Genomic DNA, 27,161 nt, shown 5'->3' on the forward strand with positions numbered 1-27,161 from the left:
CCCCAAAGATGTCCACGTCCTAATCCCACGTGGGAGACGGAATAATGGCCATGCAGACCTTCCACAGCTGGCCACGATCCCCCATTTGACCAGGTCAGCAGCTGGTTTGTTTCCCCAGATCACCTCCCTGGGGTCCCCTGCCAGGAATGTCCTGGGAGAGCCACGCTTCTCACTGTGTGACGCTTTCTGTCCTGCAGCTCTTCCCTTCTCTCTGGCCAGCAGCATGTTTCTCCTGGTCACAAGCCTTGTACTGTGTGAGCTGCTGCAGCCAGCATTCCTCCTGATCCCAGAGAAACCGGGTAAGTACGGAAACCTGTGGCTGAACCTTCCCTGCAGCCCTCGTTTAGACGTCTCGTGTCTGGAGACCTACGTGGATACCTGGGTGCATTTGCATTTCATCTCTAATGTTTATGAGGGACCCAGTAAGCACCAGCCGACCCACCAGAAGCTGAGAATTCCTCTTGTCCTCACCTCCTTTTCTGCTGTTAATGTCCATCCACCCATTCTACAGATGAGAAAACAGAGGCTCAGAGACCTCCACGGTGTAACCCAAAGACCATCTAGGTAGTGACGGGGCCAAGATGAGGACCCAGGTCTCCTTGGGGCCAAAGTGTTTCTTCCTTCCTTCCTTCGTTCTTTGCTTCCTTCCTTTTTCCTTCCTCCCTTCTTCCCTCCCTTGCTTCCTTCTCTTCCTCCTACCCTCCCTCCTTCCATCCTTCCTTCTCTCCTTCCTTCCATCCTTCTCTCCCTCCTGATTCATTTCTTTTCTCTTTCTTTTTCTTTCTTTTTTCTTTCTCTTTCCTTCCTTCCCTCCTTCCCTCCCTTCTTTCTCTCTTTCTTTCTTTCCCTTTCTTTCTCTCTCTTTCTTTCTTTCCTTCTTTCTTTCTTTCCTTCTTTCTTTCTCCCTCTCTCTCTTTCTTTCTTTATTTCTGTCTTTCTTTCTTTCTGTCTTTCTTTCTTTCTTTTTCTTTTTCTTTCTCTTCAGAGTCTCGCTCTTATTGCCCAGGCTGGAGTGCAGTGGCTCAGTCTTGGCTCCCTGCGAATTCATCCTCCTGGGTTCAAGCGATTCTTCTGCCTCAGCCTCCCGAGTAGCTGGGACTACAGGCGCCCGCCACCATGCCCAGCTAGTTTTTGTATTTTTAGGAGAGATGGGGTTTTGTCATGTTGACCAGGCTGGTCTCAAATTCCTGGCCTTATGTGATCCACCTGCCTCAGCCTCCCAAAGTGCTGGGATTACAGGCGTGAGCCACCGCGCCCAGCCTCTTGTTTTTTGACTTTTTAATAATAGCCATTGTGACTGGTGTGGAATGATATCTCGTTGTGGTTTTGATTTGCATTTCAGGGAGGGACCCTCTGGACTGAGGGTGTCAGGTCTGCTTCAGGAAAATATTTGCAGATATTTTGTGACCTGGTTCAGGGAAGACAGACAAAGACAGCTTTTCTGTGTCTGCAATTTTCTCACATTCCGTCAGTTTTATTTTAAACTGCCAAGGTTCCATAATTTGGGAACCGTGTTCTGAGCCTCATCACTCTGGATAGCGCCTTTGCCTGTTCTCATTCAGGTGGTTTTCTTTCTCCCTTTTTTTTTTTTTTTTCTTTTCTTTTTTTTTTTTTTTTTTTTTTGAGACAGGGTCTCGCTCTGTCACCCAGTCTGGAGTGCAGTGGCGCGATCTCGGGTCGCTGCAGCCTCAACTTTCTGGGATCAAGAGAACCTGCCCCTTCGGCCTCCCGAGTAGCTGGGACTGCAGACATGCACCACCACGCCAAGCTAATTTAATATTTTATTTTTATTTTTATTTTGTAGAGATGGAGTCTTGCTATGCTGCAAAGACTGGTTTTTTATTTTATTACTATTATTTTTTTTTTTTGAGATGGAGTCTTGCTCTGTCTCCCAGGCTGGAGTGCAATAGCGTGATCTCGGCTCACTGCAATCTCCACCTCCCGGGTTCACGCCATTCTCCCGCCTCAGCCTCCGGAGCAGGTGGGATTCCAGGCGTCCACCACCACACCCGGCTAATTTTTTTGTATTTTTAGTAGAGACGGGGTTTCACCATGTTGGCCAGGCTGGTCTTGAACTCGTGACCTCAGGTGATCCGCCCACCTGGGCCTCCCAAAGGGCTGGGATTGCCGATGTGCAGCACCACGCCTGCCTAATTTAAACTTTTAAAAAACTGTGTTTTTTTCAGAGATGCAGTCTTGCTGTGTTGCCCAGGCTGATCTCAATCTACTGGGCTTAAGCCAGTTTTTTGCCTCAGCCTCCCAAAATGCTGGGATTGGAGGCGTGAGCCACCTTTCTGCTGTAGACATCTCCTTTTTTCAGAAACAGCAAAGGGGGCTGAGAAAAGGAGGGAAGGTGGACAAGGGAGGAACAGATTCCTGAGGATGTGGGATGTCCTGGGGCCATGTGGGTGACAGAGGAAACTCAGCAGGTTCCAGCCACAAACTTCACCTCCTAGAGCCAGGTGGGAAGAGAAAAAACAGGAAATGCCGGGTGCGGTGGCTCCCGCCTGTAATCCCGGAATCTTGGGAGGCCGAGGCGGGTGGATCACCTGAGGTCGGGAGTTCGAGACCAGCCTGACCAACACGGTGAAACCCCGTCTCTACTAAAAATACAAAAATTAGCCGGGCATGGTGGCGGGCGCCTGTAGTCCCAGCTACTCGGGGGGCTGAGGCAGGAGAATGGCGTGAACCCGGGAGGTGGAGCTTGCAGTGAGCTGAGATCCGGCCACTGCACTCCGGCCTGGGTGATAGAGCGAGACTACATCTCAAAAAAAAAAAAAAAGAAAAGAGAGAGAGAGAGACCGAGGAGAGAGAGAGAGAGAGAAGAGAAAGAAAAGAAAGACAGAAAGAAAAGAAAGAAAGGAGGGAGGGAGGGAGGGAGGGATTGAAGGAAGGAAGGAAGGGAGGGAGGGAGGGAGGGAGGGAGGGAAGGAGGGAGGGTGGGAGGGAGGAAGGGAAAAGAAAAAGGAAACAGGAAAAGAGGAAATTCTGAATTCAGGGCCCACTCCTTGTAGCCTCTAGCCTCAATGTGAGGTTCGACGCCAGGACGATGAATTTAACCTGGGACTGCCAAGAAAACACAACGTTCAGCAGGTGTTTCCTAACTGACAAGAAGGACAGAGTCGTGGAACCCAGGGTGAGACCAATTTCCCATGCTCAACCCCTGTCCTTTACACACGGCCCTTTCTGACTTAAAAGCAACAGGACCGGCCAGGTGCGGTGGCTCACGCCTGTCATCCCAGCACTTTGGGAGGACGAGGCGGGTGGATCACCTGAGATCGGGAGCTGGAGACCAGCCTGACCAACACGGTGAAACCCCGTCTCTACTACAAATACAAAATTAGCCGGGCGTGGTTGTGCGCACCTGTCATCCCAGCTACTCCGGAGGCTGAGGCAGGAGAATTGCTTGAACCTGGGAGGCGGAGGTTGTGGTGAGCCGAGATGGTGCCACAGCCCTGCAGCCTGGGCAACATGAGCGAAACTCATTATGTTTCCATCTCGAAACATAATGATCATAATAAATTAAATTAAATTAAAGCGAGAGGGCCACGGACACAGACAGCACAAGTGCGGTATTTGGAGAAACATGGGAGCCATAATCTCAAGTAGGCTGGGAAAGTTCTGTTAGTTCACGTCCACAGTGTGTATCACAGGCTGATTCTCTGGGGTGAGCGTGTTCCACCGTATTTTAGCCCGAGAAATCCTGGTAAGTGCAGTTGGAGGTGAGTCGGCGTCTGTGGTCGAAGAAGGTTGGAGAAAAGTAAACTGTCTGGGATTTCGTCAGTGTTTCACCGTCGTGGCCTCCCAAGGGATTAAGGTCAGGGCTTTTGAAACACAAGAGACAGAGACAGAAGAGCGGGGAGAGGGGAGGGAAGGAGGGAGAAACACACAGACAGAGAATAAAGAGGAAGGAGAGGAACAGAGAAATATAGACGATCGATAGGTAGGTGATAGATAATTTTTTGACTACTAGATAGGTGATAATACATGATCGGTAGATTGATAATTCTATACATATTAGACGGATGGATGGATGATCTTGCTATGTTACCCCAGATGACATAGATATATATAGATACATATATAGATATATATAGATACATATATAGATATATAGATATATATAGAAATATATAGATATAGAGATATATAGAGATATATAGAGATATATAGATATATAGATATATATAGAGATATATAGATATATATATAGATATAGAGATATATAGATATATAGATATATATAGATATATAGATATATAGATATATAGAGATATATAGATATATAGATATATAGAGATATATAGATATATAGATATATATAGATATATAGATATATAGATATATATAGATATATAGATATATAGAGATATATAGATATATAGATATATAGAGATATATAGATATATAGATATATATAGATATATAGATGTATAGATATATATAGATATATATAGATGTATAGATATATATAGATATATAGATGTATAGATATATATAGATATATAGATATATATAGATATATAGATATATATAGATATATATAGATATATAGATATATAGATATATATAGATATATAGATATATATAGATATATATAGATATATAGATATATATAGATATATAGATATATATAGATATATAGAGATATAGAGATATATAGAGATATAGAGATATATAGAGATATAGAGATATATAGAGATATAGAGATATATAGAGATATAAAGATATAGAGATATAGAGATATATAGAGATATAAAGATATAGAGATATAGAGATATATAGAGATATATGTATATAGAGATATAGAGATATATAGAGATATAGAGATATATAGATATATATTTTTTTGGAGATGGAATTTCGCTCTTGTTGCCCAGGCTGCAGTGCGGTGGCACGATCTCGGCTCCCTGCAACCTCCGCCTCCTGGGTTCAAGGGATTCTCCTGCTTCAGCCTCCCGAATAACTGTGATTACAGGCGCCCACCACCATGTGCGGCTACTTTTTGTATTTTTAGTAGAGATGGGGTTTCACCATGTTGGTCAGGCTGGTCTCGAACTCCTGACCTCGTGATCCGCGCCCGCCTCGGCCTCCCAAAGTGCTGGCATGACAGGTGTGAGGTACCGTGCCCGGCCTTTTTTTGGGGGGGATGGAGTCTTGCTGTATCACCCAGGCTAGAGTGCAGTGGCACAATCTCAGCTCACTGCAACCTGTGCCCCCCAGGTTCAAGAGATTCTCCTGCCTCAGCCTTCCGAGTAGCTGGGATTAAAGGCACCTGCCACCACACCTGGCTAATTATTTTTATTTTTAGTAGAGACCGGGTTTCACCATGTTGGCCATGGTGGTCTCGAACTCCTGACCTCAAGTGATCCACCCGCCTCGGCCTCCCAAAGTGTGGGATTACAGGCGTGAGCCACCGCACCCAGCCTCTAGTTTGATATTTTCAGCATTGCTAGAGTATAACATTGAGTTTTCACCTGCAAGACCTCAGAGTCCTCGGAGGAAGCTTAGGGAGACGATTTCACAAAGGGAGGTAGGCGGGTGTCGCCAAATGCAGGTAAAAACCAATACCATGGCCGGGTGTGGCAGCTCACGCCTGTCATCCCAGCACTTTGGGAGGCCGAGGCAGGTGGATCATGAGGTCAGGAGTTCGAGACCAACCTGGTCAACATGGTGAAACCCCGTCTCTACTAAAAATCTAAAAACTAGCCGGGCGTGGTGGCAGGTGCCTATAGTCCCAGCTACTCAGGGAGGCTGAGGCAGAGAATGGCATGAACCCTGGAGGCAGACCTTGCAGTGAGCTGAGATTGTGCCACTGCCCTCCAGCCTGGGCGACAGAGCGAGACTCCGTCTCAAAACAAAGAACTAAAGAGAGAGAACGTTGTTTGGTCATCGGCTCTGTCTGCTTGCAACTCTTCAGGTCACTAACAAAGAATGTTCATGCACGTTTCGTGAAATTTGCCTGCATGGAGGGGTCACGTTTGAGGTTCACGTGAACACCAGCCAGAGAACGTTTCAAGAAAAACTGCTGTATCCAAACTCAGGTAAGGACAACAGTTCAGGGATCGGTTCTCAGCACTAACCCCCCTGACCACCAGCCTGCCAGCATCTACTGACATCCCGCTGAACTTTATCCTGAACATTATTCTGCTTCTGCCTCTTCCCAGGAAGGGAGGGCACCGCGGCCCAGAATTTCTCCTGCTTCATCTACAATGTGGATTTCATGAACTGCACCTGGGCGAGGGGTCCCACGGCCCCCCGTGACGTCCAGTATTTTCTGTACATACAAAACTCAAAGTAAGTGTTCGCCTCATGTGCAGAATTATGAGGAATGCAGGGATGGGAGGAAAATCATGTTGTTTTCTTTCTTTCTTTCTTCTTTCTTTCTTTCTTTCTTTCCTTCCTTCCTTCCTTCCCTCTTTCTTTCTTTCTTTCCTTTCTTTCTTTCTTTCCTTCCTTCCTTCCTTTATTTCTTTCTTTCCTTTCCCTTCCTTTCCCTTCCTTTCCTTTTCCTTCCTTCCTTCCCTCCCTCCCTCTTTCTTTCTTTCTTTCTTTCTCTCTCTCTCTTTCTTTCTTCCTTCCTTCCTTCTTTTCCTTCCTTCCTTCCTTTCTTTCTTTCCTTCCTTCCTTCCTTCCCTCTTTCTTTCTTCCCTCTCTTTCTTTCTTTCCTTCCTTCCTTCTTTCCTTCATTTCTTTCCTTCCTTTCCCTTCCTTTCCCTTCCTTTCCTTTTCCTTCCTTCCTTCCCTCCCTCCCTCCCTCTTTCTTTCTTTCTTTCTTCCTTCCTTCCTTTCCTTCCTTCCTTCCTTCCTTTCTTTCTTCCCTTTCCCTTCCTTTCCCTTCCTTTCCTTTTCCTTCCTTCCTTCCTCCCCTCTTTCTTTCTTTCCTTCCTTCCTTCCTTCTTTCCTTCCTTTCTTTCTTTCCTTTCCCTTCCTTTCCCTTCCTTTCCTTTTCATTCCTTCCTTCCTTTCTTTCTTTCCTTCCTTCCTTTCTTTCTTTCCTTTCCCTTCCTTTCCTTTTCCTTCCTTTCCTTTCTTTCTTTGTTTCTTTCTTTCCTTCCTTCCTTCCTTCTTTCCTTCCTTCCTTTCTTTCTTTCCTTTCCTTTCCTTTCCTTTTCCTTCCTTCCTTCCTTCTTTCCTTCCCTCCCTCTTTCTTTCTTTCTTTCTTTCTTTCTTTCTTCTTTCTTTCTTTCTTTCTTTCTTTCTTTCTTCCTTCCTTCCTTCCTTCCTTCCTTCCTTCCTTGCTTCCTTGCTTCCTTGCTTCCTTCCTTCTTTCTTTCTTTCTTTCTCTCTCTTTTTCTGAGACATGATCTTGCTCTGTTGCCCAGGCTGGAGTGCAACGGTACCAACTCGGCTCACTGCAACCTCGGCCTCCTGGGTTCAAGCAGTTTTCCTGCCTCAGCTTCCCAAGTAGCTGGGATGACAGGCGCCCGCCGCCACATCCGGCTAATTTTTGTATTTTTGGTAGAGACGGGGTTTTGCCATGCTGCCCAGGCTGGTCTCGAACTCCTGACCTGCAGTGATCTGCCTGCCTTGGCCTCCCAAAGTGTTGGAATTACAGGCGCGAACCACCACACCAGGCCCCATATATTTATTTAGAGACAGAGTCTCGCTCTGTCACCCAGGCTGGAGTGCAGTGGTGCCATCTCCGCTCCCTGCAACCTGCACCTCCCTCCCGGGTTCAAGCGATTCTCCTGCCTCAGCCTCCCTGGCAGCTGGGATTACAGGTGCCGCCACCACGCCCAGCTAATTTTTGTATTTTTAGTAGAGACGGAGTTTCACTGTGCTGGCCAGGCTGGTCTTGAACTCCTGACCTCAGGTGATCCGCCTACCTCAACCTCCCAAAGTGCTGGGATGACAGGTGCAAGCCAGTGCACTGAGCCTGTTTTTTATTTTGTTTTGTTTTGTGCTGTTTTCTTGTGTTTCCTTTTGTGTTTCTTTTTGTTTTGTTTTGTGGTTTTGTGGTTTTTTGTTTTGTTTTTTGTGCGTGTTTTTGTGTTTTTCTTTTGTGTTTTCGTGTTTTTTTGTTTCATGTTTTTGTGTGTTTGTTTTGTTTTGTGCTTGTTTCTGTTTGTTTTGTGTTTGTGTTTTGTGTGTTTTTTTGTTTTATGTTTTTGTGTTTTCTTTTGTGTTGTTTTTCTGTTTTGGGTTTTTGTGTTTTGTGTTTGTTTTTGTTTTGTTTTGTGTTTTGTTTCGTTTCGTGTTTTTGTGTTTTTGTTTTGTGTTTTTGGTTTTTTTTGTGCTTGTTTCTGTTTTGTTTTGTGTTTGTGTTTTTGTGTTTTTTTGTTTCATGTTTTGCTGTTTCTGTTTTGTGTTTTTGTTTTGTTTTGTGTTTTTGTTTTGTTTTGTGTTTGTTTTCATTTGTTTTGTGTTTTTGTGTTTTTTGTTTCGTGTTTTGCTGTTTTTGTTTTGTGTTTTTGTTTTGTTTTGTGTTTTTGTTTTGTTTTGTGTTTGTTTTCGTTTGTTTTGTGTTTTTGTGTTTTTTTGTTTCGTGTTTTGCTGTTTTTGTTTTGTGGTGTTGTTTTGTGTTTGTTTTTGTTTTGTTTTGCGTCTTTGTGTTTTGTTTTGTTTTCCTGATTGCTCTCTGAACACTTTTTAATCTTGTAGGAGAAGGAGGGAGATCCAGTGTCCTTATTACATAGAAGACTCAGGAACCCACGTGGGATGCCACCTGGGTAACCTGTCAGGATTAACATCTCGCAATTACTTCCTGGTTAACGGAACCAGCCAAGAAATTGGCATCCAATTCTTCGATTCACTTTTGGACACAAAGAAAATAGGTGAGAATAACACATATGATTTTCCTATTGTTTATAGGTGAAATGGAATTTGCCTGAAAATCTGTGTAACTGAGGCCGGGTGTGATGGCTCACACCTGTAATCCCAGCACTTTGGGAGGCCGAGGCGGGCCGATCACCTGAGATCGGGTGTTCCAGACCGGCCTGGCCAACATGGGGAAACCCCATCTCTACTAAAAATTCAAAAATTAGCTGGGCGTGGTGGCGGGCACCTGTCATCCCAGCTACTCGGGAGGCTGAGAAGAGTCACTTGAACGTAGGAGGTGGAGGTTGCAGTGAGGCGAGATTGTGCCCCTGCGCTCCAGCTTGAGCGACAGAGCAACGTCTCAAAAATATATACATATATGCGTAACTTTGGTGCTGTAACCAATTACAACTGAGCTGATTTAACTTCCCTTTTTTTGAGATACACTGTGTCACCCAGGCTGGAGCGCAGTGGTGAAATCTCAGCTCACTGCAACCTCTGCCCCCCAGGTTCAAGCGGTTCTCCTGTCTCAGCCTCCTGAGTAGCTGGGATTACAGGCGCCGCCACCACACCCGGTTAATTTTTGTGTTTTTAGTAGAGACGGGGTTTCACCATCTTGGCCAGACCTGTCTGGAACTCCTAATCTCAGATGATCCACCGCCTCAGCCTCCCAAAGTACTGGGATTACAGGTGTCAGCCACCGCACCTGGCCTCTGTCTTTCTCTCCTTCTTTCTTTCCTTCTTTCCTTCCTTCTTTCCCTTCCTTCCTTCCTTCCTTCCTTCTTTCCCTTCCTTCCTTCCTTCTTTCCCTTCCTCCCTCCCTCCCTTCCTTCTCCCCTCCCTCTTTCCTTCCCTCCCTCTCTCCCTCCCTTCTTCCTTCTTTCCTTCTTCCTCTCCTCCCTTCTCCTTCTCTCCTTTCCTCCTTCCTTCCTCTTTTTCTTCATTTTTTCCTCACCAGCATTTCTTCGTGTCCCAGTGCCCCACTCCCGGCTGGCCTCTTGGAGCCAGCTCCTTATGCCCACACACTCTCGTCTTCCCAAGCCCATCGCATCCCACCCATGGACTCCTCCATCCCATTGGACGTTCCCGGCCTCTTCAGGCTCAGAACTGTCACAGGAGTGTGACTCCTGCTCCCCGAGCCCATCCCCACCTCCCACCGTGGACCCCCTGCCCCAGTGGGTATGTCTCCTGGACATGGTAGCTGCCCCACCTCCACCTGGACCCAGTGTAGACAGGAGGAGACTCTGCACCACCTCCATCTGGACCCAGTGTAGACGGGAGGAGACCCTGTCCCACCTCCACCTGGACCCAGTGTAGACAAAGAGGTGTCCGTACTCCACGTCCACCTGGACCCAGTGTAGACAAAGAGGTGTCCTACTCCACGTCCACCTGGACCCAGTGTAGACAAAGAGGTGTCCATACTCCACGTCCACCTGGACCCAGTGTAGACAAACAGGTGTCCTACTCCACCTCCACCTGGACCCAGTGTAGACAAAGAGGTGTCCGTACTCCACGTCCACCTGGACCCAGTGTAGACAAACAGGTGTCCTACTCCACCTCCACCTGGACCCAGTGTAGACAGGAGACCCTGTCCCACCTCCACCTGGACCCAGTGTAGACAAACAGGTGTCCTACTCCACGTCCACCTGGACCCAGTGTAGACAAACAGGTGTCCTACTCCACCTCCACCTGGACCCAGTGTAGACAGGAGGAGACACTGTCCCACCTCCACCTGGACCCAGTGTAGAGAGGAGGAGACCCTGCCCCACCTCCACCTGGACCCAGTGTAGACAGGAGGAGACCCTGCCCCACCTCCACCTGGACCCAGTGTAGACGGGAGGAGACCCTGTCCCACCTCCACCTGGACCCAGTGTAGACAAACAGGTGTCCTACTCCACCTCCACCTGGACCCAGTGTAGACAAAGAGGTGTCCGTACTCCACGTCCACCTGGACCCAGTGTAGACAAACAGGTGTCCTACTCCACATCCACCTGGACCCAGTGTAGACAGGAGACCCTGGCCCACCTCCACCTGGACCCAGTGTAGACAAACAGGTGTCCCTACTCCACCTCCACCTGAACCCAGGATAGACAGGAGGAGACCCTGCCCCACCTCCACCTGGACCCAGTGTAGACAGGAGGAGACCCTGCCCCACCTCCACCTGGACCCAGTGTAGACAGGAGGAGACCCTGCCCCACCTCCACCTGGACCCAGTGTAGACGGGAGGAGACCCTGTCCCACCTCCACCTGGACCCAGTGTAGACAAACAGGTGTCCCTACTCCACCTCCACCTGAACCCAGGATAGACAGGAGGAGACCCTGCCCCACCTCCACCTGGACCCAGTGTAGACAGGAGGAGACCCTGCCCCACCTCCACCTGGACCCAGTGTAGACAGGAGGAGACCCTGCCCCACCTCCACCTGGACCCAGTGTAGACGGGAGGAGACCCTGTCCCACCTCCACCTGGACCCAGTGTAGACAAACAGGTGTCCTACTCCACCTCCACCTGGACCCAGTGTAGACAAAGAGGTGTCCGTACTCCACGTCCACCTGGACCCAGTGTAGACAAACAGGTGTCCTACTCCACATCCACCTGGACCCAGTGTAGACAGGAGACCCTGGCCCACCTCCACCTGGACCCAGTGTAGACAAACAGGTGTCCTACTCCACGTCCACCTGGACCCAGGATAGACAGGAGGAGACCCTGCCCCACCTCCACCTGGACCCAGTGTAGACAGGACCTCTGGGGTTCAGGGGTGTATCCTGCACCCTCGTTCCAGAACGATTTAACCCGCCCGGTAACGTCACTGTACGCTGCAACACGACGCACTGCCTGGTACGGTGGAAACAGCCCAGGACCTATCAGAAGCTGTCGTACCTGGACTTTCAGTACCAGCTGGACGTCCACAGAAAGGTCGGTGAGAGATCCCCTGGGCCCGGGCATCAGGAGGGAGGCGCACGGGACACGCCCACAGAGGAGCCTGGGAATCCGGGGGATGTGGCCTGGGGGAAGGATGGGTGGATGGAAAGCGGTGACCCTGGGGTGAATGCACTTCGGGGAGCAGAGGAAGCGGTGAGGAGCCTGTGGCCTGTGAAGCAACCTTGAAGGAAGTTGCAGGAGGATGGACAAGGATGATCCTGCAACCATGGAACCAGAAAGTGGACCCGGAGGTGTGGAGGGTGATGCAACAAGCAAGGGAGAGCCTCTGCTCCATCTGCAGCTGGACGCAGTGTAGACAGAAGGAGACCCGACCCCACCCCCACCTACCCCCAGTGTAGACAGCAGGAGACCCTGCCCCACGTCCACCTCCACCCAGTGTAGACAAGAGGAGATCTTGTCCCACAACCACCTGGACCCAGTGTAGGCAGGAAGAGACCTGCCCCACGTCCACCTCCATCCAGTGTAGACAAGAGGAGATCTTGTCCCTCAACCACCTACCCCCAGTGTAGACAGGAAGACAACCTGCCCCACGTCCACCTCCACCCAGTGTAGACAAGAGGAGATCTTGTCCCTCAACCACCTGGACCCAGTGTAGACAGGAAGACAACCTGCCCCACGTCCACCTCCACCCAGTGTAGACAAGAGGAGATCTTGTCCCTCAACCACCTGGACCCAGTGTAGACAGGAAGAGACCTGCCCCACGTCCACCTCCACCCAGTGTAGACAAGAGGAGATCTTGTCCCTCAACCACCTGGACCCAGTGTAGACAGAAGGACACCTGCCCCACGTCCACCTCCACCCAGTGTAGACAAGAGGAGATCTTGTCCCACAACCACCTGGACCCAGTGTAGACAGGAAGAGACCTGCCCCACGTCCACCTCCACCCAGTGTAGACAAGAGGAGATCTTGTCTCTCAACCACCTGGACCCAGTGTAGACAGGAAGAGACCTGCCCCACGTCCACCTCCACCCAGTGTAGACAAGAGGAGATCTTGTCCCTCAACCACCTGGACCGGTGTAGACAGGAAGAGACCTGCCCCACGTCCACCTCCATCCAGTGTACACAAGAGGAGATCTTGTCCCACAACCACCTGGACCCAGTGTAGACAGGAAGAGACCTGCCCCACGTCCACCTCCACCCAGTGTAGACAAGAGGAGATCTTGTCCCTCAACCACCTGGACCCAGTGTAGACAGGAAGAGACCTGCCCCACGTCCACCTCCACCCAGTGTAGACAAGAGGAGATCTTGTCCCTCAACCACCTGGACCCAGTGTAGACAGGAAGAGGCCTGCCCCACGTCCACCTCCATCCAGTGTAGACAAGAGGAGATCTTGTCCCACAACCACCTGGACCCAGTGTAGACAGGAAGAGACCTGCCCCACGTCCACCTCCATCCAGTGTAGACAAGAGGAGATCTTGTCCCTCAACCACCTGGACCCAGTGTAGACAGGAAGGGACCTGCCCCACGTCCACCTCCACCCAGTGTAGACAAGAGGAGATCTTGTCCCTCAACCACCTGGACCCAGTGTAGACAGGAAGAGACCTGCCCCACGTCCACCTCCACCCAGTGTAGACAAGAGGAGATCTTGTCCCTCAACCACCTGGACCCAGTGTAGACAGAAGGACACCTGCCCCACGTCCACCTCCACCCAGTGTAGACAAGAGGAGATCTTGTCCCTCAACCACCTGGACCCAGTGTAGGCAGGAAGAGGCCTGCCCCACGTCCACCTCCACCCAGTGTAGACAAGAGGAGATCTTGTCCCTCAACCACCTGGATCCAGTGTAGACAGGAAGACAACCTGCCCCACGTCCACCTCCACCCAGTGTAGACAAGAGGAGATCTTGTCCCTCAACCACCTGGACCCAGTGTAGACAGGAAGAGACCTGCCCCACGTCCACCTCCACCCAGTGTAGACAAGAGGAGATCTTGTCCCTCAACCACCTGGACCCAGTGTAGGCAGGAAGAGGCCTGCCCCACGTCCACCTCCACCCAGTGTAGACAAGAGGAGATCTTGTCCCTCAACCACCTGGACCCAGTGTAGACAGGAAGAGGCCTGCCCCACGTCCACCTCCATCCAGTGTAGACAAGAGGAGATCTTGTCCCACAACCACCTGGACCCAGTGTAGACAGGAAGAGACCTGCCCCACGTCCACCTCCATCCAGTGTAGACAAGAGGAGATCTTGTCCCTCAACCACCTGGACCCAGTGTAGACAGGAAGGGACCTGCCCCACGTCCACCTCCACCCAGTGTAGACAAGAGGAGATCTTGTCCCTCAACCACCTGGACCCAGTGTAGACAGGAAGAGACCTGCCCCACGTCCACCTCCACCCAGTGTAGACAAGAGGAGATCTTGTCCCTCAACCACCTGGACCCAGTGTAGACAGGAAGAGGCCTGCCCCACGTCCACCTCCATCCAGTGTAGACAAGAGGAGATCTTGTCCCACAACCACCTGGACCCAGTGTAGACAGGAAGAGACCTGCCCCACGTCCACCTCCATCCAGTGTAGACAAGAGGAGATCTTGTCCCTCAACCACCTGGACCCAGTGTAGACAGGAAGGGACCTGCCCCACGTCCACCTCCACCCAGTGTAGACAAGAGGAGATCTTGTCCCTCAACCACCTGGACCCAGTGTAGACAGGAAGAGACCTGCCCCACGTCCACCTCCACCCAGTGTAGACAAGAGGAGATCTTGTCCCTCAACCACCTGGACCCAGTGTAGACAGAAGGACACCTGCCCCACGTCCACCTCCACCCAGTGTAGACAAGAGGAGATCTTGTCCCTCAACCACCTGGACCCAGTGTAGGCAGGAAGAGGCCTGCCCCACGTCCACCTCCACCCAGTGTAGACAAGAGGAGATCTTGTCCCTCAACCACCTGGATCCAGTGTAGACAGGAAGACAACCTGCCCCACGTCCACCTCCACCCAGTGTAGACAAGAGGAGATCTTGTCCCTCAACCACCTGGACCCAGTGTAGACAGGAAGAGACCTGCCCCACGTCCACCTCCACCCAGTGTAGACAAGAGGAGATCTTGTCCCTCAACCACCTGGACCCAGTGTAGGCAGGAAGAGGCCTGCCCCACGTCCACCTCCACCCAGTGTAGACAAGAGGAGATCTTGTCCCTCAACCACCTGGACCCAGTGTAGACAGGAAGAGGCCTGCCCCACGTCCACCTCCATCCAGTGTAGACAAGAGGAGATCTTGTCCCACAACCACCTGGACCCAGTGTAGACAGGAAGAGACCTGCCCCACGTCCACCTCCATCCAGTGTAGACAAGAGGAGATCTTGTCCCTCAACCACCTGGACCCAGTGTAGACAGGAAGGGACCTGCCCCACGTCCACCTCCACCCAGTGTAGACAAGAGGAGATCTTGTCCCTCAACCACCTGGACCCAGTGTAGACAGGAAGAGACCTGCCCCACGTCCACCTCCACCCAGTGTAGACAAGAGGAGATCTTGTCCCTCAACCACCTGGACCCAGTGTAGACAGAAGGACACCTGCCCCACGTCCACCTCCACCCAGTGTAGACAAGAGGAGATCTTGTCCCTCAACCACCTGGACCCAGTGTAGGCAGGAAGAGGCCTGCCCCACGTCCACCTCCACCCAGTGTAGACAAGAGGAGATCTTGTCCCTCAACCACCTGGACCCAGTGTAGACAGGAAGAGACCTGCCCCACGTCCACCTCCATCCAGTGTAGACAAGAGGAGATCTTGTCCCTCAACCACCTGGACCCAGTGTAGACAGGAAGAGACCTGCCCCACGTCCACCTCCACCCAGTGTAGACAAGAGGAGATCTTGTCCCTCAACCACCTGGTCCCAGTGTAGACAGGAAGAGACCTGCCCCACGTCCACCTCCATCCAGTGTAGACAAGAGGAGATCTTGTCCCTCAACCACCTGGACCCAGTGTAGACAGGAAGAGACCTGCCCCACGTCCACCTCCACCCAGTGTAGACAAGAGGAGATCTTGTCCCTCAACCACCTGGACCCAGTGTAGGCAGGAAGAGACCTGCCCCACGTCCACCTCCATCCAGTGTAGACAAGAGGAGATCTTGTCCCTCAACCACCTGGACCCAGTGTAGGCAAGGAGAGCCTACTTCATGTCTACCTGGATGCAGTGTAGACAGAACACCCTGCCCCAAGGCCAGTGGGACCTTTGTGGATGGATTACAGGAGGATATCTGGCCAGGAAGAATTCTGTGTTTGCAGCTCCTCATCCTACCTGTCTTGTAGATTTGGGGTTTGTGGAGGGAGACCTGCCTGCCACTCTGCAGGGACTCTTTTTCCATTCGGTGCCCACACCAAGGGAGACACTGTGTGAACCATGTAAAGTGTTTTAGAAATGGGAACAGTGAGCCTTGTATTGTGTTTTGTTTTGTTTCTAGAATATGCAGCCTGGCACTGAAAACCTACCGGTAAGTGAAACCACGGACCCTACGGACGACCCTCCGTGTAACCCTACAATCCCCTACTCACCACCCCTATTGTAACCCTACAGTCCCCTACTCACCACCCCTATTGTAACCCTACAGTCCCCTACTCACTACCCCTACTGTAACCCGACAGTCCCCTACTCACCACCCCTACTGTAACCCGACAGTCCCCTACTCACCACCCCTACTGTAACCCTACAGTCCCCTACTCACCACCCCTACTGTAACCCTACAGTCCCCTACTCACCACCCCTACTGTAACCCTACAGTCCCCTACTCACCACCCCTATTGTAACCCTACAGTCCCCTACTCACCACCCCTATTGTAACCCTACAGTCCCCTACTCACCACCCCTACTGTAACCCTACAGTCCCCTACTCACCACCCCTACTGTAACCCGACCGTCCCCTACTCACCACCCCTACTGTAACCCTACAGTCCCCTACTGACGACCTCCAGCATAACCCTACAGTCCCCTACTCACCACCCCTATTGTAACCCTACAGTCCCCTACTCACCACACCTAGTGTAACCCTACAGTCCTCTATTCATGACCCCTACAGTCCCCTACTGATGACCTCCAGCGTAACCCTACAGTCCCCTACTCACCACACTTGGTGTAATCCTATAGTCCCCTACTCACGACCCCTGCAGTCCCCTACCTATGACCCCTGGCATAACCCTACAGTCCCCTACTCACCACCCTGGCGGAACCCTACAGTCCCCTACTCACGACCTGTACAGTCCCCTACCTACCACACCTAGTGTAACCGTACAGTCCCCTACCCATGACCTGTGGCGTAACCCTACAGTCCCCTACTCACAGCCCCTACAGTCCCCTACTTATGACCCCTGGCGTAACCCTACAGTTTCCTACTCACCACTCTGGCGGAACCGTACAGTCCCCTACTCATGACCCGTACAGTCCCCTACTTACCACACCTAGTGTAACCATACAGTCCCCTACCCATGACCTCTGGCGGAACCCTACAGTCCCCTACTCATGACCCCTAGTGTAACACTGTACACTCCCCTGCCCATGACCCCCTGGCGTAACCCTACTGTCTCCTACTCATGATCCCTAGCATAACCCTACAGGACCCCCGGCGTAACCCTACGGTCTACCCTTGACCTATGTCTGCCTGGACCCAGTGTAGACAGGAGAAGACCCCGCCCCACCTCCACCTAGACCCTTGTAGACAAGAAGGAGAGCCTGCCCCACGTCTACCTGGATCCAGTGTAGACAGGAGAATACTCTGTCCCACATACGGTTGAACCACTCAGAACCCTAGTGTCACCCTACAGTCCCCTATTCACGAACCCAGCGGGACCCTACAGTGTAGGTTTACGGGACTCTTACTGCCAGTGTTACCCAGGGGTGGACAGGATGGGGCGTGACCCTGAACCAGAGGAGAAGATCTCACATGCATGAGGGCCCTCTCGAAGTTCTTACTGGGCAGGATCCGCTCTTGGCCTCAACCTTCATGTCCCAACGGTTGGAATATTAATGCTCAGCCCGTTCTACTGATTTTCCCATTTTATTCCTCTTTCTTCTGAGTGGGTTAAGAATATATTCCAGTGACTGTCTAAGGAGACTATGTCTCCCTCTAAAATGCTTTTAGACTGAGTTCTGTTGCCGGATATTTACCAAGTCTCCTGGCCACTCTGACCCTCAGTATCCTCCTCTGTCCAACGACTATGCTGGACTTGGGGATCTTAACATCCCTTGCTAAACTATCCGTCTGAAGGTCTGTTAAGTTCCTGAATCATTTATTCATGTGTGTATTTACTTTTGAGACGGAGTCTCGCTCTGTCTCCCAGGCTGGAGTGCAGTGGTGCAATCTTGGCTCACTGCAACCTCCACCTCCCAGGTTCAAGCGATTCTCCTGCCTCAGCTTCCCTAGTAGCTGGGACTACAGGCACCTGCCACCACACCTGGCCAACAATTTTTGCTTCAAAAAATAAAATTTTAGCCGGTCACGGTGGCTCATGCCTGTCATCCCAGCATCTTGGGAGGCTGAGGCGTGCAAATCACTTGAGGTCAGGAGTTCAAGACCAGCCTGGCCAACGTGGAGAAATCCTGTCTCTACTAAAAATATAAAAATTACCCATGCCTGGTGGCAGGCACCTGTAATCCCAGCTACACGGGAGGCTGAGGCAGAAGAATGGCTTGAACCCAGGAGGTGGAGGCAGGAGAATTGCTTGAACCCAGGAGGCAGAGGTTGTGGTGAGCCCAGATCATGCCAATGCACTCCAGCCTGGGTGACAGAGCGCGAGTCTGTCTAGAATAGAATAGAATAGAATAGAATAGAATAGACTGGACTAGAATAGAATAGACTAGACTAGACTAGACTAGACTAGACTAGAATAGACTAGAATAGACTAGACTAGAATAGAATAGACTAGACTAGAATAGAATAGACTAGAATAGACTAGAATAGAATAGACTAGAATAGACTAGACTAGACTAGAATAGAATAGACTAGACTAGAATAGAATAGAATAGAATAGAATAGAATAGAATAGACTGGACTGGACTGGACTAGACTAGAATAGAATAGACTAGAATAGAACAGAATAGACTAGAATAGACTAGACTAGAATAGAATAGAATAGAATAGAATAGAATAGAATAGAATGGACTGGACTGGACTGGACTAGACTAGACTAGACTAGACTAGACTAGACTAGACTAGAATAGACTAGACTAGACTAGACTAGAATAGAATAGAATAGAATAGAATAGAATAGAATAGAATAGAATAGAAAAATAAAATACCTACATCACCCAAATTTTCCTAAGTTGTCTGCCATCCAAATACTAATGAGGCTTGACTCTGGTTAGCTTCCAAGACTTGATCAGAGCAGGTGCATTCAAAATGGTAGGAAAAAAAAGAAAAAAAAGGAGAAAAAAATTTAAAAGATAGAAGAATGAAAAAAGACAGCCTTTTCCTCCACGCGAAGACACCGATCTCTAACTTTCTTTCTTCCTCCCAAGATCAATGTTTCTGGTGATCTGGAAAATAGATACAACTTTCCAAGCTCTGAACCCAGAGCGAAACATGCTGTGAAGATCAGAGCTGCAGACGTCCGCATCCTGAACTGGAGTTCCTGGAGTGAAGCCGCTGAATTTGGTAAGCGCTGGGCGGAGGTAAGGGATGTCTGTGCCGTCTGCCAACACCTTGGAGCAGGCACAGAGGTCAGCGGCTCTGCCCTGGGTGCTGAGATTGAGTTAAGAACATCGCTTGGAATAGCGTCAGGCTCTGAGTTTATCGCTGAGGCTAGAAAGAAGGAGGGGATCTCGTGCTTGGTCCCGCAACATTGCTTTGCTGATGTTTTTTCAGGATGGATGAGCTACGCTCCCTTAATAACCAGAGAAGAGCCGGGCATGGTGGCTCACGCCTGTCATCCCAGCACTTTGGGAGGCCGAGGCAGGTGGATCACTGGAGGTCGGGAGTTTGAGACCAGCCTGGCCAACATGGTGAAACCCCGTCTCTACTAAAAATACAGAAACTCGGCCGGGCACGGTGGCTCACACCTGTCATCCCAGCGCTTTGGGAGGCTGAGGCGGGCGGATCACCGGAGGTCAGGAATTTGAGACCAGCCTGACCAACATGGTGAAACCCTGTCTCTACTAAAAATACAAAAAATCAGCCAGATGGGCCGGGCGCTGTGGCTCACGCCTGTCATCCCAGCACTTTGGGAGGCCGAGGCAGGCGGATCACGAGGTCAGGAGTTCGAGACCAGCCTGGCCAACATGGTGAAACCCCGTCTCTACTAAAAATACAAAATTAGCCAGGTGTGGTGGCTCACACATGTAATCCCAGCACTTTGGGAGGCCGAGGAGGGAGAATTACTGGAGGTCAGGAGTTTGAGATCAGCCTGGCCAACATCGTGAAACCCCATCTCTACTAAAAATACAAAATTAGCCAGGAGTGGTGGCGGGTGCCTGTAGTCCCAGCTACTCGGGAGGCTGAGGCAGGAGAATGGCGGGAACCCGGGAGGCGGAGCTTGCAGTGAGCTGAGATCCGGCCACTGCACTCCAGCCTGGGCGACAGAGCGAGACTCCGTCTCCAAAAAAAAAAAAAAAAAAAAGAAGGAGGTGGTCTCATACTCATACAGGGTCATGCAATATTGCTTTGCTGGTGTTTTTTTTTTTTTCAGGACGAATGAGCTAGGCTCCCTTCAGAGCCAGAGGACAACCCCACTGACAGCCCTCCTAAAGCCCCCCTCCCTCTGCCCCACTGGGAAATAGTCAGTCTTCGTCCACTCAAACCATCACCATTCTGGCTCTCTGGCCATGGGGAAGCTCTCTCCCTCTTTTTTTTTTTTTTTTTTTTTTTTTTTTGAGACAGAGTAATGGCGTGGTCTCAGCTCACTGCAATCTCCACCTCCCGGGTGCAAGCGATTCTCCTGCCTCAGTCTCCCGAGTAGCTGGGATGACAGGCACCCACCACCACGCCAGGCTAATTTTGTATTTTTAGTAGAGACGGGGTTTCTCCATGTTGGTCAAGCTGGTCTCGAACTCCCGACCTCAGGTGATCCGCCCACCTCGGCCTCCCAAAGTGCTGGGATGGCAGGCGTGAGCCACCGCGCCCGGTCAGGGAACCTCTCTTCAAAGCCAGGTCTGGGCTGCCCGGGAGGTACAGGGCTATGCTTTTCTCTGAAGATGATTTTGAGGGCTCCAAATTGCAAAGGGAAGAGGCAGGATATTGAGAAGTACATGGTTTTCACCTCTGGGGAATGGGCATTATACATCAGATGACACGGACAAAACGGGATACAGGGGTGATCAGAGGTGTGTCTGGTGGGCCGGACTGACTGCACCTGTAAGAAATGTGTGTGTTTGTTTACTTTTTGGTTTTTGAGGTAGAGTCTCACTCTGTTACCCAGCCCAGAGTACAGTGGCGTGATCTCGGCTCACTGCAGGCTCCACCTCCCAGGTTCCAGCGATTCTCCTGCCTCAGCCTCCCGAGTAGCTGGGATTACAGACGTGCATCACGCTTGGCCAATTTTTGTATTTTTATTTTTATTTGTTTGTTGATTTTGAGATGGAGTTTCGCTCTGTCACCCAGGCTGGAGTGCAATGGCAGGATCTCAGTTCACTGCAGCCTCCATCTCCCGGGTTCAAGCGGTTCTCCTGCCTCGGCCTCCCGAGTCGCTGGGATTGCAAGCGTGTATCTCGCTTGGCTAATTTTCGTATTTTGATTTATTTATTTTGAGACGGAGTTTCTCTCTGTCGCCCAGGCTGGAATGCAATGGCGTGATCTCGGCTCACCGCAACCTCCGCCTCCTGGGTTCAAGCGATTCTCCTGCCTCAGACTCCCGAGTGGATGGGATTACAGGCACCTGCCACCATGCCTGCCTAATTTTGTATTTTTTTTTTTAGTAGAGACGGGGTTTCACCCTGTTGGCCAGGCTGGTCTTGAACTCCTGGCCTCAGATGATCCGCCCGCCTCGGCCTCCCAAAGTGCTGGGATGACAGGCGTGAGCCACGGCACCTGGCCCAATTTTTGTATTTTTATTTTATTTTATTTTATTTTTATTTTTATTTTTTTTGAGACGGAGTCTCAAAAAAAGCCTGGCTCTGTCGCCCAGGCTGGAGTGCAGTGGCCGGATCTCAGCTCACTGCAAGCTCCGCCTCCCGGGTTCACGCCATTCTCCTGCCTCAGCCTCCCGAGTAGCTGGGACTACAGGCACCTGCCACCTCGCCCGGCTAGTTTTTTGTATTTTTAGTAGAGACGGGGTTTCACCGTGTTAGCCAGGATGGTCTCGATCTCCTGACCTCGTGATCCGCCCGACTTGGCCTCCCAAAGTGCTGGGATGACAGGCGTGAGCCACGGCGCCCAGCCCAATTTTTGTATTTTTAGTAGAGACGGGGTTTCACCGTGTTGACCAGGCTGGTCTCGAACCCCTGACCTCAAGTGATCCGCCCACCTCGGCCTCCCAAAGTGCTGGGATGACAGATGTGAGCCACCTCGCCCGGCCCGTGGCAGTGAAGTTCTAACAGCTCACCACGAATTTCCCTGTGGGTAAAACATGACACAGGCGGGTGGCCTTTCATCTCCAAGCCATCTTGTTTAGGAACCATAAAAAAGGTGGAGGCAGCTTTGCTCGACCCAGTTCTCAGCTTCACTGTTCCCTGTGGCTAAATGCATCTGGAGTCACGAAGAAATTTAATTTCCTTTCACACGTCCATCAGCCATTCACCGTGGACGCATACGTGTGTGTCTCTCTAGGCTCTGACGACCGAAATCCCAGCTCTGTGTACATTTACGTGCTCCTGATCCTGGGAACCCTTGTCTGTGGCCTTGTCTTCGGCTTCCTCTTTAAAAGGTAACGTGTGAAACCCCTGGGCATCCCCCAGGCAACCATGCCAGGTCGCGAGAAAAGTGCTTTCTCCAAAGTCGGTCTCTGTCTCTGAGAAAGAGAAACACAGCCTTGGCCGGGTGCGGTGGCTCACGCCTGTCATCCCAGCACTTTGGGAGGCTGAGATGGGAGGATCACCTGAGGTCAGGAGTTCGAGACCATCCTGGCCAACACGGTGAAACCCTGTCTCTACTAAAAATATAAAAATTAGCCGGGCGTGGTGGCAGGTGCCTGTCATCCCAGCTACTCAGGAGGCTGAAGTAGGAGAATCGCTTGAACCCGGGAGGTGGAGGTTGCAGTGAGCTGAGATTGCACCACTGCACTCTGGCCTGGGCAATAGAGCAAGACTCCATCTCAAAAAAAAAAAAAGAAATCACCAAATGACAAACATCTTAAGGAACTAGGCCAGGCGTGGTGTCTCACGCCTGTAATCCCAGCACTTTGGAAGGCTGAGATGGGAGGATCACCTGAGGTCAGGAGTTTGAGACCAGCCTGGCCAACGTGGGGAAACCCCATCTGTACTGAAAATACAAAATTAGCCGGACGTGGTGGCACGTTCCTGTAATCCCAGCTACTCAGGAGGTTGAAGTAGGAGAATCACTTGAACCCGGGAGGTGGAGGTTGCAGTGAGCCGAGATTGCACCACTGCACTCCAGCCTGGGCGACCAGAGTGAGATTCCGTCTCAAAAAAAAAAAAAAAAAAAAAAAAAAAAAAATCACCAAATGACGAAAATCTTAACGAACTAGGCCGGGCACGTTGGCTCGTGCCTGTCATCCCAGCACTTTGGGAGGCCGAGGCGGGCGGATCACCTGAGGTCAGGAGTTTGAGACCAGCCTGACCAACATGGGGAAACCCCATCTCTACTAAAAATACAAAATTAGCCTGGCGTGGTGGCAGGTGCCTGTCATCCCAGCTACTCAGGAGGCTGAAGTAGGAGAATCGCTTGAGCCCAGGAGGTGGAGGTTGCAGTGAGCTGAGATCGCACCACCGCACTCCAGCCTGGGCGACAGTGCGAGACTCCATCTCAAAACAAACACACACAGAGTAACCCACCTCCAACCCAGAAGCTCTTCAAGGCTGGTGGGATCAAGGCAGGCGTTTCCCCTCTGGAGCTCAGCCCTTCAACACCAGGGACCTCAGAGTCCGTGAAGCTGCCCACAGCTGACTCTGCCTGTTCCATTCCCATCCCTGTGCCTGAGGGGCTGGGGAAGATTCTAGAAAGATTCCCTATGAGCATCACTGTGTATTCTTGTAGGATCTCCTGTTTCCTCAGTTTTGTTTGTTTGTTTGTTTGTTGGTTTGTTTGTTTGTTTGAGGCAGAGTCTTGCTCTGTCGCCCAGGCTGGAGTGCAGTGACGTGATCTCGGCTCACTGCAACCTCCGCCTCCCAGGTTCAAGCGATTCTCCTGCCTCAGCCTCCCGAGTAGCTGGGATGACAGGTGTGCGCCACGATACTCAGCTAATTTTTGTATTTGGAATAGAGATGGGGTTTCACCAGGTTGGCCAGGCTGGTCTCGAACTCCGGACATCAAGTGATCCACCCGCCTCGGCCTCCCGAAGTGCTGGGATCACAGGCGTGAGCCACCGCTTTCTCTTCTTTTCTTTTCTTTTCTTTGTTTTTCTCTCTTTCTTTTCTTTCCTTCTTCCCTTCTTTCTTTCCTTCCTTCCTTCCTTTCTTTCTCTCTCTCTCTTTCTTTCTTTCTTTCTTTCTTTCTTTCTTTCTTTCTTTCTTCTTTCTTTTCTTTTCTTTTCTTTTCTTTCTTTTTCTTGAGATGGAGTCTCGCTCTGTCACCAGGCTGGAGGGCAGTGGTACAACCTTGGCTCACTGCAACCTCCACCTCCTGGGTTCAAGCGATTCTCCTGCCTCAGCCTCCTGAGTAGCTGGGACCACAGGTGTGCACCACAATACTCGGCTAATTTTTGTATTTTTAGTAGAGATGGGGTTTCAGCATGTTGCCCTGACTGGTCTCGAACTCTGGACCTCAAGTGATCCACCCGCCTCAGCCTCCCAAAGTGCTGGGATTATAGGCGTGAGCCACCATGCCCAGCCTAGTTCCTTAAGATTGTTAAGATTGTTGTCATTTGGTGATTCTTTTTTTTTTTTTTTTTTTGAGACGGAGTCTCACTCTGTCGCTCAGGCTGGTGTGCAGTGGTGCAATCTCGGCTCACTGCAACCTCCACCTCCCGGGTTCAAGCAATTCTCCTGCCTCAGCCTCCTGAGTAGCTGGGGTTTGCAGGTGTGCACCACCATGCCCGGCTAATTTTTCTATTTTTAGTAGAAACGGGGTTTCACCATTTGGCCAGGATGGTCTCAAACGCTTGACCTCAAGTGATCCACCTGCCTCAGCCTCCCAAAGTGCTGGGATGACAGGCGTGAGCCACCACACCTGGCCTAGTTCCTTAAGATTTTCATCATTTGGTGATTCTTTCTTTTTTTAATTTTTTTTCTTGAGACGGAGTCTCACTCTGTTGCCCAGGCTGGAGTGCAGTGGTGTGATCTCGGCTCACTGCAGCCTCCGCCTCCCAGGTTCACGCCATTCTCCTGCCTCAGCCTCCTGAGTAGGTGGGACGACAGGTGTGCAGCATGATAACCAGCTAATTTTTGTATTTTTAGTAGAGACGGGATTTCAGCATGTTCGTCAGGCTGGTCTCGAACTCTTGACCTCAAGTGATCCACCCGCCTCAGCCCCCCAAAGTGCTGGGATGACAGGCGTGAGCCGCCGCGCCCGGCCTAGTTCCTTAAGATTTTCATCATCTGGTGATTCTTAGTGAAGTTGTTCTGCGTAGTTGAGCGCAGATGCCCCGCGCGCAGCATCCCTCGGCACACGGAGTCGATGTACCAGGAACTCTGGTACCCTGGCGTTGTCTCCACACTTTCTCTCTGTGTCTCAGGTTCTTTAGGATACAGAGACTGTTCCCGCCAGTCCCACAGATCAAAGACAAACTGAATGATAACCATGAAGTGGAAGACGAGGTAGGTAGAGGGCGGGCGGAACGGTGACCTGGGAGGGAAAGCGGGGAACGGGGAGTGTGGGACACGGCCTCTGAGTGTTGACTGTCTTGCTTCTCCACCAGCTTCGCCACGGGTGTGGTTGGAATCTGTATCCCGCTCCTGGGACTTCTCCCAGGTTGAGATCAGGGTCTCTCCTGGGTTGGAGTCAGGGTCCTCTCTGTGAGCTCCATCAGGAGAAATTGAGTCAGGCTGGTGGTCCAAACAAGGAAGAGAAGATGGTAGTGATGAGCCGGGCGCAGTGGCTCAGGCCTGTCATCCCAGCGCTTGGGGAGGTTGAGGCAGGTGGATCACGTGAGGCCGGAAGTTCGAGACCAGCCTGGCCAACATGGTGAAACCGTGTCTCTGCTAAAAATACAAAAAGTAGCCGGGCGCGGTGGTGCACGCCTGTAATCCCAGCTACTCGGGAGACTGAGGCAGGAGAATGACTCGAACCCAGGAGGCAGGGGTTGCGGTGAGCCGAGATCGCACCACCGCACTCCAGCCTGGGTGACAGAGGGAGACTCCGTCTCAAAAGAAAAAAGAAGGCAGAGAGGAGAGGCAGAAATAAAGAGACAAGAGAGGCAGAGAAAGAGGGAGACACACAGAGAGAGAAACAGAGAGAGGGAGGGAGAAAAGGGAGAAGGAAAGAGAGAGAGAGACAGAGAGGAACACAGAGATATACGAAGAGAAAAAGACCATCAGAGAGACAGAGATGGAGAAACAAAGACAGACAAACATAAAGAACAGGCAGGGGCCAGGCACGGTGGCTCGCACCTGTCATCCCAGCACTCTGGGAGGCCGAGGCGGGAGGATCACTTGAGGTCGGGAGTTCGAGACCAGCCTGGCCAACATGGAGAAACCTCATCTCTACTAAAATTACAAAAACTAGCCGGGTGTGGTGGCGCACGCCTGTCATCCCAGCTACTCGGGAGGCTGAGGCAGGAGAATCACTTGAACCCGGGAGGCAGAGCTTGCAGTGAGCCGAGATCGCGCCATTACAGTCCAACCTGGGCGACAAGAGCGAAACTTTATATCAAGAAACAAACAAACAAACAAAAACAAACAAACAAAAAAAACATCACCAACCCCAGCAGGGAGAGGAGAGAGACAACGACAGAGAGACAGAGAGAGAGGGAGACGGACAGATAGAGACAGGGACAAAGAGAAAAAGAAACAGAGAGAGAGACATAGGTGGACTCGGAGAGCGGAGAGAGAGCGAGAGACACACACAAAGAGAGACCAAGGGATGGAAGACAGAGAAATGATACCTGGTCTCAGCGAGAGCCCGGAGAGGGTGAACAAGGGCAAGGAACTGCGTGACGTGCACCCCGAAACCCCATGAACGGTCCTCTCCCACCCGCCTCTGTCTGCCTCAGGGACTGCGTCTCATGTTGCGGTAAAAGCCGGCAGGCTGGAAAGTCAGGCCAGAGCTGATGCTGCATTCCAGGGGCAGAACCTTCCGGCATTCTCAGAGTAGGAGATGTCATTTTAAAAAAGGAAGTAAAACTCTTGTCCAGGGAACCCCAGCTTTGATCCTTTAGACCTTGGACGAGTTAGATGAGGCCCACCCTGCTCATTTAGACCTTCGACTGATTAGATGAGGCCCACCTACATACATTCAACTGATTAGATGAGGCCCACCTATATACCTTCGACTGATTAGAT

At 50.9% G+C, this 27,161-nt stretch overlaps 1 protein-coding gene across 3 annotated transcripts in view; it reads left to right on the plus strand.

Annotated features, from left to right (window-relative positions):
• The window catches only part of LOC144338872 (granulocyte-macrophage colony-stimulating factor receptor subunit alpha), a 43,538-nt gene that overhangs the window by 12,398 nt on the left and 3,979 nt on the right, over positions 1–27,161 (plus strand). For all 3 annotated transcript variants that reach the window (XM_077989786.1, XM_077989788.1, XM_077989787.1), the window contains 10 exons: positions 198–299; positions 3,015–3,136; positions 5,921–6,044; positions 6,168–6,297; positions 8,605–8,777; positions 11,541–11,674; positions 16,087–16,116; positions 19,134–19,269; positions 22,375–22,471; positions 25,397–25,478. In XM_077989786.1, the coding sequence (XP_077845912.1) occupies positions 198–299; positions 3,015–3,136; positions 5,921–6,044; positions 6,168–6,297; positions 8,605–8,777; positions 11,541–11,674; positions 16,087–16,116; positions 19,134–19,269; positions 22,375–22,471; positions 25,397–25,478 (1,130 nt within the window). The remainder of the gene's footprint in view (positions 1–197; positions 300–3,014; positions 3,137–5,920; positions 6,045–6,167; positions 6,298–8,604; positions 8,778–11,540; positions 11,675–16,086; positions 16,117–19,133; positions 19,270–22,374; positions 22,472–25,396; positions 25,479–27,161) is intronic.

This window comes from Macaca mulatta, chromosome Y (genome assembly GCF_049350105.2).
Source record: "Macaca mulatta isolate MMU2019108-1 chromosome Y, T2T-MMU8v2.0, whole genome shotgun sequence".
Classification (NCBI taxonomy): Eukaryota; Metazoa; Chordata; class Mammalia; order Primates; family Cercopithecidae; genus Macaca; species Macaca mulatta.